Source organism: Silene latifolia, chromosome 5 (genome assembly GCF_048544455.1).
Source record: "Silene latifolia isolate original U9 population chromosome 5, ASM4854445v1, whole genome shotgun sequence".
Lineage (NCBI taxonomy): Eukaryota > Viridiplantae > Streptophyta > Magnoliopsida > Caryophyllales > Caryophyllaceae > Silene > Silene latifolia.
Window position 1 is genome coordinate 90,107,105 of NC_133530.1, and position 14,216 is coordinate 90,121,320.

Sequence of the window (14,216 nt, forward strand, 5' to 3'; positions counted from 1 at the left end):
GGGTTGAGGAATATTTATAGACTTTCACCTTTTGTCACGTAGTGGCCAAGTGGCCAAGTGGCTAGCAGGTGGAAAGACTGATCTGCCCTAGGCCGATGGACCCATGGCAGGCCGGCGGGCCCTGTTGACTCGCCGCCGAGGGGTCTTGGAAATGAGTTCGCGGATATGTGCCCCGGCTGGCTAGTTGTCTCGGTAGGCACAAGAGACAAACGATAGATCAAGGCTGCGTCGGTTAGGCTGTTTAAGTCGTTGACTTGCTGTAGTTATCCTTGACTTTGCTCAGTATGTTGACTTGGTCAGCGGGTGCGGAATATGCCCCATCAAAAACTTTCATTAAAATACTCATTTCACGACTTTTTACAATTAATTTTTATTCCTCAAATTAAAATAAGGTGATGAGAAACATAAAAAATAAGTGAATTGTCAATTTAAATTTATAAATAATACAGAGTACACTAAAAGGTAAATTTTTATAAATACGTGCATATAGTCATAAATCACTGATTTAGAACAACTAGATAATTACAATAGAAATGAAAAAAAAAAAAGTTATCAAAAAACAATAATACCGGCCCAAATACATACCCGTGCAATTTTACACGGGTTTAAAACTAGTGATTTTGAAATTTTAAATGCGTGGTATTTGAAAAGGAGATGACAAAAAGGGAAAAGAAGGTGGTGGGGGGTGAGGGTACCGTCAGGAATGAGTAGGCAAATGGCATAGGTGGTTGGCGGTGAAAAGAGATACGTATGTCTCCATGACTCCACTCTCCCAACTCCCCACCTTTTTTATTCCGCCAACCTTGACATTTCTCACCCAACATTGAGAGAAAGGAGGACACCCTTCTTCCCCTCCCTTCCCCTTCCTTCATTCCACAACACCTCCTCCTCCTTCCCCTTCCTTCTCCAATCCTCCTTTCTCTCTCCTTTTCCTTCCTCTGCTCTCCCTTTTCCCCAGGTTCGTTCTCCCCTTATTCCGTTCATCCTTCCTTGTTTTATTTATTCATTTCTATTTTTTTTTTTTAATTCGGTTAATTTGTTGATTATTTGCTTATTACATATGTTGATGGGTTCATTTTCAGCATTTTAAGGTTTATTCTGTGAATATTTTGATTTAAATTTGATTTGCAGTTTAGGGTTTTCAATTTATTTTTAATTTTTTTTTTTTTCCTGTTTCCGTGCATATTAGCTCGAGGATCCTTTGTACTCCCTCCGTCCCGGTCATTTGTTGCCCTTTTCCATATTGGGCGTCTTAGTATTTGTTGTCCTTTTTATTTTAAGAATGAATTTGATGAGCAATTTCATCATTTACGCTCAATTTGTCATTTAGTAATTGACTCCTTTTTCTTTTCTTGGTCTTTGTGACAAAACCAAAGTACAACAATTGACCGGGAACAATTGACCGGGATGGAGGGTGTAATGTGTAGACCTTGTACTCCCTCCATTTATTTGGCCTCTATACGTTTCTCCCGAGGTAGGGTGAGAGAGATTTTGAACAAACGTATGAAAATGAAACGGAATGGAATTCTAGGCACTTGGGAATATGGGATTTTCGTAAACAGCTGTGTTGGAAAATGATTTATTCAGTTTGTTAAACTTAGGTGTTGAAATTTATCCAAATATCTAATGGGTGTATAAAGTTCAGAGCTTTTATTATATTCGGTTGGCCTCTATTTCGTCGTCTATGTTTGCAATGACTTACTACGTTTGAGGCGTTATAAAATTTATAATTGTTTGATTATATTATGCTAATTTGCGCTTGGTTATCTGGAGGGAAGATAAGGGTTATCTGTGCTGGTGTATTTCCTTCATATTCTTTGGAATTGGGCTATCGGATCCACTCTAACCTCAACGAATCCAGAATTAGTTTATTTCATATTCATACCATGAAGTCGTATGATTTATGATATTTGGTTGAAACTTAAAATACATCATCATATTAGTGCATAAGAAATTGCATATTATTTTTTATGCGTGGTAAGTATTTGTATTGAGGTGTACCATGGATCGGGCAACCTTGCTTTAGAGAAGAAAAGAGTGGTAAGTGGGATATAGGAGTTGGAGATGAGTACTTCAGCTTTATTTTATTTTTCCTCTTTTACTCTTAAATGATTTTTTTATTTGGCTCTCCCTCTCGGAGAATGAATAGGTGGATATTTTGTAAGCGAGGTCGAATGTGGTGGTTTTAAAGATATTTATGTCAATTAAGCACTTCAACGCAATATTTCTATCATTTAGGCAAATAAGTGGTGCTCTACTACTTTGATTAGTGATTGCAAGAAGTTATTTGTTGAATTGCCATAGCTTCTGGTCATCTGGTGTTTGTCACTATCAAGGTTGTGATGGGTTCCAAATTGTAGTAAGACGCATGATTGAGATTGTAGAAGCCTATTTGGCTCCTCTATGTTCTAGTAGTGCTCAAATATCGTTTGTTATTTGACTGTTTTGAAGCTATTTTGGTATCAAGTCATCTCTGGATAGTAAATTAGTAACAAACGATGTTCTTCATTTCTATTGACATCCTGTCAAACTAAGAGGCGCGTTAATTGATATCATTTGCTCATGGAATTTGTTTATGGAATTTGTTAACTGTTGTAAGACTTGTAACTTTGTTATGGAATTTGTTTACTCTTGTAACTAAGAGGCGCGTTAATTGATATCATTTGCTCATCTCTCGATAGTAAGTTAGTAACAAACGATGTTCTTCATTTCTTCATTTCTATTGACATAGAAAAGCTAGTAATTGCTTATGGAATTTGTTTACTGTTGTAACTTTGTTATAGTGTTGCAACACAAAATCTCATTATAGATGACACATATCCGTCTATAACTAAAGACGGACGGGTCAAATACAATACCACATTCCTAATAGGACAAGCAACAAGTGGGGTGGTGGGGGCAAAACATGCCACCACTTTCAAGCTATTTGACCCGTCTTTAGCTATAGACAGATATATCCGTCTATAGCAAGACTAGCTGGTGTTGCAAGTTCACCCACAACCATGAGACCCACAAAGGTCTTTAAACATATCCCATTTATTGATCTTCCTACCGCACGTTTTGATTTTTGATTTTGGCTGTGTAACTGTTGGAAGTAACTGTGTTTCATCGATTCATATGTGAATTGTTTAGGAGTGCGTGGTCGTTCTATCCAAAGTGACATGGGGTCCCCCAATCTGTAAAACAATACTTTTTCTTCTAGTGCATTTTGCCTAATTTTGATTTTGAATTTTTTTTTTAAAATTTCCGTAATACTCCCTCTGTCTCATTCATATGGTTACCTTTTAAATTCTTTATGAGGGATAGTTCAATCAAGGGTAAACATATGATTGAGATGGAGTGGGTACAAATTTTCGACTAAGGATCCTCTCCGTTTCTCAAAAAGAAATGGAGGTCCATTACCTATTTAGTGAACTAGATTTAGTTATGCACCGATCGGATGGTCGTAATTTAACTGAAAAAGAAAAGGTTAACTGAGCGAGATAGAAATATATGATATAATACTCTTTAAGAGAGGAAATGGATCAAAAAGTAATGGAGAGGATCCTCTTCCCAAATTTTCATCATGACACGATAAACAATTTTCTTTTGATCTGCCTGCTGCTGAGTAAGGTAGTTGTTTTATGGATGCAGATCACATGTGTTTCATCATTATTGCATGCTTGTTTGTTGCAGTGTGTGAAAAATGGACCACGACGAGACTGGATGCCAAGCTACTCCCGATGGTCCAATCCTGTGCGCGAATAACTGTGGCTTCTTTGGGAGTGTGGCCACAATGAACATGTGCTCCAAGTGCTACAAAGATACAATATTAAAGGAGGAGCAAGCGAAACTTGCTGCAACATCTATTGAGAACATAGTCAACGGGTCATCAAACGGAAATGATAAGGAACCCGTTGTTGTCGAGACCATTGATGTACAAGTTAAGCCTATAGAACCAAAAGCCATTTCTACACCCGAGTCAAACCCATCAGGCTCGGTGGAAGATATGTGTCCCAAACCCAAACAAGGCCCAAGTCGGTGCACTTCTTGCAAGAAGAGGGTTGGCTTAACCGGGTTTAACTGTCGGTGCGGTAACTTATTTTGTGCCACACATCGCTACTCAGACAAACATGACTGCCCCTTTGACTATCGCACTGCCGGTCAGGAAGCAATAGCTAAGGCCAACCCCCTTATCAAGGCCGAGAAATTAGATAAAATCTAAGGGGTCAACTTTCATGCGTTCAGTATGGTGCGCCCTTTTCTCAGTGAAAACTTGTCCTAGCTAAGCGACTGATATGTTTGCTCGAGGAAGGGCGTTTACGATCATTTTCGCAGCGTCAAGTCTTGCGTTTGCGGTTGCCGGGGGTAGTTATCGGTCGGGTCCATTATGTGTGCTGGTTTTATGAACTACTATATCATTATCTCTGTTTGTTTAAAAGAGCTTTGTTATGTCTCCTTTGGCAACGAAATGGAATAATTAGATTATGTCGGAATGGTATTGTAGAACTTGGAGATTTTCCGGAGCAATGTCGAGAATGGTATCTAGGTGTGTATATCATTATCTCTGTTTGTTTGAAATAGCCATGTTATGGGCTATGGGTGTGAAAATAGTTATGTTTGATTTATCAAAACGACTATCTTCGTATTGACTTGTATGTACTGTGCAGTTAAGAATTTCCTCTGTTTTTTTTTTTGGGAGTCTAATGTTTACATGCAACAACTTTGAGCCTGCACCCAGAAGTAAGTCGAATCCCTCTACGGAAGAGTTCCACAGAAATGTGGTAATATTTAACCCGTTTTAAGGTTTAAAACACATCTGTCTTAAGCAAGACTTAAGACCATGCCCAAGTCATGTCGCATGCTGATGGCAGCAAATGTAACTGATGAGTGATGAGTCTGATGACATCAAATCGATGCGTGGGTGGTTTATCAAAGTTGGCTGATGTGAGTGGTAAAGGTTCTAATCTCTTAAACAAGTGGTCAGAGGTTCGATTTCTAACTCTCGCGAATGAAAAAGTTAAACTTGGGAGATGTCAACTAATTAAATTATCTTCAGTACCTCGAAGGAGATTGCCCAGCTATCGGTAGAGAATATTGCTGGTCAACAAAAAAAAAACCTCGTAATATCATACTCTTGGGCCTAGGTATAATATCATTATCTTGGGCCTAGGTAACGGTGGTGAGCGGATTTTGATATTTTATAGGTGGGTCTTGAACTCTTGCATCACTTTTTATTAAGGTACCCAAAATGACCTCATATATCATTCTCAATCGATATTCGTCGTCAACAAATGCAAAATTGATTTCGACATTTTTATCTAAACAATTCAAAATACTCCTTCCTTTCTAGTAACAATGTTTGAATTGAGATAATCGTAGTAACAATGAATCGAAACAACGAATTATTAACAACAAACAACATATAGAACCTTTTTTTTTTAATAAAATCGTAGTAACAATGTTTAAAACCAAAGTCGCTAATTCAAAATTTGTAATAATAAAATTATTTTATTTAAAAAGAACGGAATTTGGGTCAGACATGCATGGATTTCCCACGTCAAGAGCTAGCTCGAGATATGAGATCTCCTACAGTCCCACGTTCCAAGCTAGGTTGGGGACGTGGAATGAAGATCTATGTCGGACCCTAGATCTTTTTTGACAAAGAATAACTATTAACTCATTATAGTTTGAATTATCGTTATTGATACATAAAATAGTTATTGAATTACATTATGCATGGAATCATATTTGCGGACGTTGTTTTCTCCTTGATCAATGAACGAGTACGTAAAGTATTTTGATAATCCATTAATTTATGGTTAGATAAGAAAATGAGTTTGATATAAACAAGAAAATGCCATGCACATGCCTTGCATATGTTCCACTTGTTTATATTATATTTAGTGTAATTAACTCAACTCTCATTTTCCCATATGTTCTATATCGATTTTGAGAACCTCCCACCATTTTCATGGGATTGTAGATCATGAACAAGCTTTTATTTTACAACATCAAAACTCAACTAATATATCTACAACTATAAACTATACCACAAGTTGTATTACAATAAATAAAATTTCGAATTTTATTATAAGGTTTATAAGTTTTAATATAAGAAAGTACGGAGTAAGTAATACTTTACCGTGTAATCGTGTATTTCTAACTTTTTCATTTTGATTAATGATTACTTCACCAAAATTCCACCTACTCGTATGTGATTATATAAATTCTTATTTATTATACAGAAGTTATATAACGAGAGATGTTAATCCATCTATATACCCGGTAAGTTATATAATGAGGATTAATAAATGTCAACCGATACATTTTATACTTAAGACCTATTAAAAGAGAATACTTTAGCTAATTGCTACCTTTTTCTTAATACTCCATAGTAGTTATTATGTTCGACCTAGTAAATAAGGACTAGGAAATGTCAAAGATATATCTACGGATACATTTCATACTTGGTGGGACTAGACCTGTCAAACAGGTCGGACGGATTGGGTCCGGATCATGTCATATGGGTCGGGTTAGAATACGAGTTGGGTAAGAAAGACTATTAAGCTAATGTCTACCATTGTTTTTCTTAATTGTTACCCTCTATTTGATTGTTTTTAATTGACCTATCGTGTTGTCCAAGTTGATGTCTCTTGAAAAGTGATAATACATGTATGTACTTTATCAGATGACGAGGACGTTGTTGTAAGCACGGACGGGTCACGTGCTAGTCGACATGATACTCGAATGTAGAGACTATAATTTTAAACCACAAAATAATCGTAATATAATTCGTAATTGTTATGTTTGATGCACATGCATAAGAGTTGCTACAGATCTCTCTTAGCCTAGAATTATGCATTAATTCATACGTTAATTTTACACAATGACGTTGATTTGTCACAATTTTGATCGACTAATGATTGCTAACACTTGGTCCTAGTCCTAGTTACTTGTTCTCATCTCTTGGCCATCAAAAATCAATAATATTTGTTCAAATTGGACCCTCATTAACAATTTTTTAGTCTTTTATAAATATCGATCTGATTTCCTTATAAGTTTATATGCATATTTAATAAACAAAACTAAAATGATTGGAATGTGATAAGAAAATAAAAGAGCAATAATATAAACGTGACTGTCTAAAAAGTATTTAGACCAGAGTCAATCAGATAACCTTAGACTAGCCAATCCAAAACAACCCGGATCAAACTTATTTCGGGTCAATCAGATCGGGTCGGGTTAAGTCCATTTGAGTTTGTGTAGTTTGGGTTTGCAAGAATTCGGGTGGGATCAGGTCATTTCGAGTTCAGCTCTTTTTGAGGCCGGGTTAAATAGGGTCGAGTCAATTCAGGTTTCGGATCCTGAATTCAGGTGGGGGTTGGGTTTGGATTGGGTTATTTGGGCTGGTTATTTGGGTCGGTCAATTTTGTCAAGTCCACTCTCACATGTAGAGGTGGACAACATGGCGGGCCGGCCCGGCCCGGCCCGGCCCAGCACTGCCTCACGGGCCACACTTTAGCAAAATGGCCAAAGATCGACCACTGCCCAGCCGGCCCGGCCAGTCGGCCCTACGGGCCGTGCCGTGTTGAATTTTTCCACCCGACCGGTTTTGGCCGTTTTTAAAAAAAAAAAAAAAAAAAAAAATTTTTTTTTTTTTTAAACAAATGTCTTGACCCGCCCCTATAGTCTCGTGCCGGCAGACCAAAACCCGCCAGCCCGGCCCTAAGACAAATTTCGGTCCTCCTTTAGTCTGGTGCCTGCCGCTCTATCCCAAATTTCAGCCCGACCCGCCCTTGACCCGCACCAACCGCCCAAATTGACCAATGTCCACCTCTACTCACATGCATAATGCATATTCTATGTATAAGAGCGGTAATGTAATTAAAATGAATGTCTAAAATAAATTAATTGAAACATGATAGGAAGATGAAAGCGCATGTAATAATATAAGTATGAATGTCTAAAATAAATTAATCGAACCAACCCGGACCAAACTTATTTCGATCCGGTCTCCCATCTCCCGGTTCTTAAATAAATTAAACGTCATACATATGCAAATTATGAGTATCACATACTGATTAAAGTGGCTAACTTAAATGTTGTTCGAAATCGAACTAAAACTGAAACTAAGGTCAACCCAATATAAATCGAACTGATTTAACCCAGTCAGAAACCGAGCCGAATGACCCGTTTTGCCAGGTCTAAAACTATATGTAAACTATGTTTATTGCATTGGTTGATGCTTTGTTCATTCATCCAATGTCATTAACCAACATTGTGTCTAGTCTAGCCTATCAATATTTTGAGGAACCCTAATGATGTAGACATGTAGTCCTAAGTCCTAACCTTAAACATAGGGTTGACAGCAGCAAATGTGGTAAAGGATATTCAACAACACAAAATAAAGTCAGAGATTCTAAAATCATAAAGGAAAGGGACAGAGTTTCTTCTAAAAATTACAGCTTTTGGCCTTTTTTATGTGCACACCATGCATCTCTAAACGAGGCGACACGAGCATTTCCCCGGCGTTTCCTCCCACCAACCCTTTGCTTCTCTTTTTTTCTCTGGATTCTCGTGAACTATTCTTCCCATGTTGCCCTTATTTATTTGTATTGGCACATATTCAAACTTGTGTCTCTCCATTGCACCAAGTTCCAATAGGTCAAAAAAGGCGTGGAGTTGTCAATATATAGCATGGTTGATAAGACCGTCTTATATTATATGGAGTACAATGATCTCAGAAGTATAATGCGTTAACAGATTCATCGTAGTTCTCTAATAACTATATATGCAATTTGCTATATATCTTACTTTTCTTGATTTTACGCTCGTAATAGACTGCTGTAGATCTAAACTCATTGAATAATAAGGAACGTAGGCTATTATAATCCAGCACCGTTGAATGATGTATATAAAGATCTTGTTTGAAAATTTATATAACCTAGCACATCACTATTTTTAAAATCTTGAAATTGTTCCTTACGTACAATCTGATCGTTCATGCTTCTATGTTATTACGCGATAACGTGACTAAATATCGATAATGTGACTAAATATTGATAATGTGACTAAATATTATGAATATATATCGCCTCGATGTATGATTTTGAGACGTTTCTAAATATTGATAATGTGACTTATTCGTGACGGCCTACATTCAATTCAATAATACACACTAAGAGCAATAGCAATAGTAGTTCTTAATATTGGGGTTATTACCAAGAACCTTGTTTTTAAAGTTCTTCTATTGCATTGAAAAGTTGGTTCTTATTTTTAAGAATTAAGTTCTAAAATAAGAACCAAGTTTTTAAATACATAAAAATAGTCCATAGTATGAGACAGTCTTAGACAATAATAACTACTACTCCCTCCAATTTCATTTATTATTCCTCTTTCCCTTTTCATCCATTTTTCTTATTGTTCCCTCTTTCCTTTTTTGGACAACTTTGTGTGGTCCAAATTCAATTTGATGTGGGTTCATGTGTATTGTGTGGTCCAAATTGATTCCCTTATTTCTTATGCCAAAAAGAAAGGGGAACAATAAATAAAATTGGAGGGACTAGAATGTTTAAGGACTAAGGTAGTGCCCTAGTGATGATAGTCAAAGTGAGAGTAGCTGAGTTAGACAGTGATCAAAGCATTTCATTGGCACGTATGGGTTGCAGAACACCACACCATTTCCCATCTATTTTGCTCCCACGTGTCGTCTATTTAAACGGTTTTTTTTTCTTCTTCCGCAAAACTACAGAATCCAACTATCCGATTTTATACAAGATTATAAATTAAATCACAAAATCTCATTGAATACGGTACATATCTGTCACTTTGGAGTGACGGATACCATTTCCTCTTACAAATGACCCAAATAGAGGAGAGAGGGAAGCACATGGGGTGCCCCACCTTGTCCCCTCTATCCATTTTATAAGTGGCATTATCCGTCATTTGCTCCGACCCGTCTTCAGCAAGACTAACTGAAATTAAATTGACATACATATACCTCTATTAATATTATTGTAATTTAATTACGTGTAGTATGTAATTAGTAACTCACTCATCACTTAATTATTATCGTAACTAGTTTTACTCCCGTGTAAAAAAAATATACGGGTCAATTTTGAAACTATAATATACCGAGCTTATATAAATATAATTAAATATAATATTCATTTTATCAGCAATTAAATAAAAAATATATGAACTGAAATTAAATTGGAGAATTGCATTGATATTGATTTTAATTGAAATGTAGTAATAATAAATTAGATAAATTACCAGCACTTAAAGTAAAAAAGTTATTGAAAATTTTAATTAATTGTTGATAAAATTATAGGCAGGTCTCATATTAGAAAACTAATTTTTCACCTCTAAAATAAGGAGCCAATAAAAACTCTTAAACTTTTGTACTATGTAGATTGTAACTACATAAAATGTAATTTCGAACTTCATTTTTAAATTTTGTATTATTAGCTCAACTGGTTGTGTAGAACTTTTTTCAAACCCCATTATTTTAAGGGAAATGATAAATACAACCCACTGGGTTGTATGTAAGCATTTAATACTCTTCTATATTTGACATTAATTTAGAAATTAGAGAGTAAATTACACATAAATCAATGCAATTAATGCATATATTAACTATTTATTTCTTCTTTTAGTTGCTTAAATACAACCCAATGGGCTGTATTTATCATAACCCTTATTTTAAATTATTACACTTACATTTGACCCCTTTTTAAGTTCTAACTTAACTGAAAAGGGTAACTTTTTTGGGAAATGCTATATACAACCCAATGGGTTGTATTTAAGAAACTAAAAAAGGAAATAAACACTTAATATATGCATTAATTGCTTTGATTCATGTGTAATTTATTCTCTAATTTCTAAATTAATACCAAATTTAGAAGGGTATTAAATGCTTAAATACAACCCACTGGGTGGTATATAGCATTTCCCAACTTTTTTTATGCATGGGTATTAGTTAAATATATACTCCTAAGCTGAAAATTTTAAATAAATTACCTATACTACATAAACCAACTTCGATTATTGAATAATACACATCACTTCTGCTTCTATTGTAACAAAAATAAAATTCTCTTTTTATATCGAAAAGACCCGTATCAATAATTATGATTTTACGTATAGACAATTCCTCGGAAAAAAAATATTTACTTTGTATATGTCGTTAAAAAAAATGCTTTTTTGAGAGAGATACTATTTCACCAATCGAGCCTTTAGAGGCATCTAGCATATTGATACTTAACGATTTTACAATTCGATCCGATCTATTCGTTCGTAGAACTATTGACTCGATCACAAACATTTCTGGAACACCTCTAACAGAAGAACAAATAGTCCATTTAAAAAAAAAACGTTTTATCAACCTCTTTCAGATATGAATCTATCTAATAATTTCGGCATAAAATGCTACGTACATTCATTTTACAATAATAACACGTACAACATTACTAAGCAGAGACCAACAAAATTGATTAATTAATTTAAAGATCTAAATAAGTTCAAATCTTTTTAAAAATAAAATAAAATGAAAACATCAAAAGTCTAAGAAATTAAATCCACAATCCAGTGGTTGGACTTAAAATTTCTTAGCACAATTTCCTAAAACCAAAGAAATAAAGAGAGAGACAAAGAATATAAGCAAATATTTTGGGCCTATTATCATTCATTCTTATCTCAATATTTTGCATATTATTTATTTCAATATTTGTTTTTGAAGTGATGACACAAAATTTAACATTTGGTTCACTGTAAAAGTAAGATCAAAAGTGGAGCGAAAGAAGGGGAATGTTGCCTCCTCAAAGAGGTGCATATCAGTCAAACAACACTCTCCTTTTTTTAATTATTCTTTTTACTGCAAGAATTTACTGATAACAGTGTACTCTTTCAGAGAACATGAGTGCTATCTACCAGGTGATTTCTCTTTTATAATCTTGTTACTGCATTTTTTTTCTTTGAGTTTATGTTTTTTTTTTCTTTACTTTAGTAATTTTTTCTCACTATTCTTATTTGTGACGATCACAACTCACAAGTGTAATATTTTATAGTCCGGAGGCCCCTTTTCTCTTTTATCATATCTAAAACGTTTGTGAAACGTGCGAGTAATAATTTGTGATTTTTTCTAATTGCTTTATACGTCCATGAATTATTTACATATTCATTTTGATTAGTGCGGATAAATAGTTTAAGTTTGTTTAGACATGTTATCAGCCTTTACTTATTTGCTTGTGAGATTTTCTATCCCATTTAATTGTTTCGGAATATAACAAATTTGGATTTTGATTTATATAATCCTATGTGTAAACTATTGGCGGGATAAGGGAGTTGTCATAAAGATTAATGTAACATGACAAATAAGTTCAAATAAAGGCTCATAACAACTAGGGCTGTTATAAATTCAGTACACTTGTATAAATGGACAAATAGTAAATCTAATTAAATGATGTTGTGTATGTATTTAAAAAAAATAACATTGTGCATTGTTGACGTGATAATTCATATTCAAATTTTATTGAATTTGAAATATAGATTTAAAAATTATACTCTAATTAAATAGTAGGAGTGTAGGAGTAATCAGTATAGAGTAAATATATGTAGTAAATTTAATTTATGTTCATTTGTCAAAATAAAAATAAAAATATGTAGTAAATCTAATGCAATGGATGTTGTTGTCTTGTATTCATATATATCAAAGTAGACTTTAGCAAAATGCGTCTACACTATGCACCAAAAGTACACGCATGCACAAAACATTTGACTGTTTAGATTGATATATTATGTTTGTTTTGTTGCATTCAAATATTTTACGTATATAATGAGGGCATATGTTAGAAAATTCGATATAAAATATTATTAAAACTGTTTGATAAATGGCATATTGGCCAAATTTTAGCATATTGGAAAGGTTTAGCATATTTGGCTTACAAATATGTTATTTAGAGCGTTTGGTTAATAGCATATTGAAATAGCATATTGGGATCAAATACGCTATTTTGCAATATGCTGCTTCTACTAGCATATTGGGTTAGCGGATTAGAAAAGCAAAAAAAATTGTCTTCTTTACCCCTTAAAAATTACGAACCTTCCTTTTATATATTTAATAAATAATTTGTTTATATCCTTATTTGTCATTTTACAAAGAATCCAAACAATATGCTAATCTAAAAGTGTCAATAACAAACACCTCTAAAATAATTCTGCTAAATAAATTTGCTTGTCAAACCTGTTAAATCATTCTGCTAGTCAAATATGCTTTCCAAATCTGTTTCTGCAAATATTAATCCACTATTTATCAAACATGGCCTATATGTACGAGTACTTAAATTGCATATTGACATATTGTAACCTCATTTGACAATAAATAAATATTTCATTGGATATAACATACATAGATTTATACTTTAGTTTTCATAAAATCATGTGGTAAATAAATAATTTTAAGTATATCTTTACTATTTGTAACTTGAGCACATATTAAAAAACCCGATGTTATAATGTTATATAAGTCAGATCTCTCGTTGTATTAGAAGACGATAATGCCTAAGGGATTGTATTTTTGTCAGCATGCATCCTGACACGTGAATAATATATAGGGGTATTATTTTTAGAAATCAATATTTTCATGCAAAAAAATAGTAATCAAACAAGGACGTAGTATTATCTACTTCTATGATTTATTATTTATACAGTAATCTTACAAAGGTAGTAAGATCAGGCCTGACTTCTGAGCAAAAAGCCGTGTCTTTTCATCGTAGGTATTCTAATTACGGAAATCTAATATCTGAATATTCTGATCGATCGATCTCTATGCATACAGTTGTAGTCAGTGAAATATATTAATGAAGATAAGACGGAAACATTGAACTGGAATCGAATAATTTAAGATATTCTATCATTATTTAATGTAAAATATTTTAAATACACTTACAATATTTCAAAAAAACAAAAAAACAATCTTGACTTAAATGTTAAAATCTTATGGAACACAACTGTTACTCTTTGCTACTTGTTAGGTTTCCCTCTATATGCATGGAGTTAAGTTCTTTTGGAGTTTTTATCTTAGTTTTATAATTTTATCAGTAAGTCTTTCTTAACACCAGTATAAGAATAGAGCAAATCTAAAATATATGTAGCTAATAACCGTGTAAATAAATTATTTTATGTGTGTTTTTTGCTTAAAGTGGTCTTAAATAAGAATTAATGTAGTTTTATAA

General features: G+C 33.9%; 1 protein-coding gene across 1 annotated transcript; it reads left to right on the forward strand.

Moving 5' to 3' along the window:
* The first annotated feature begins 829 nt into the window (after positions 1 to 829).
* Positions 830 to 4,558, forward strand: LOC141657852 (zinc finger A20 and AN1 domain-containing stress-associated protein 8-like). The gene is made up of 2 exons (XM_074465227.1): positions 830 to 958; positions 3,676 to 4,558. Exon 2 carries the CDS (start codon positions 3,686 to 3,688, stop codon positions 4,202 to 4,204), a length of 519 nt encoding a protein of 172 aa, XP_074321328.1. The 5' UTR covers positions 830 to 958; positions 3,676 to 3,685; the 3' UTR covers positions 4,205 to 4,558.
* The last annotated feature ends 9,658 nt before the right edge of the window (positions 4,559 to 14,216 follow it).

Bases quoted from the DNA above. Each gene is read 5' to 3' on its own strand.
- LOC141657852 (XM_074465227.1), top strand. From the start codon at position 3,686: ATGGACCACGACGAGACTGGATGCCAAGCTACTCCCGATGGTCCAATC.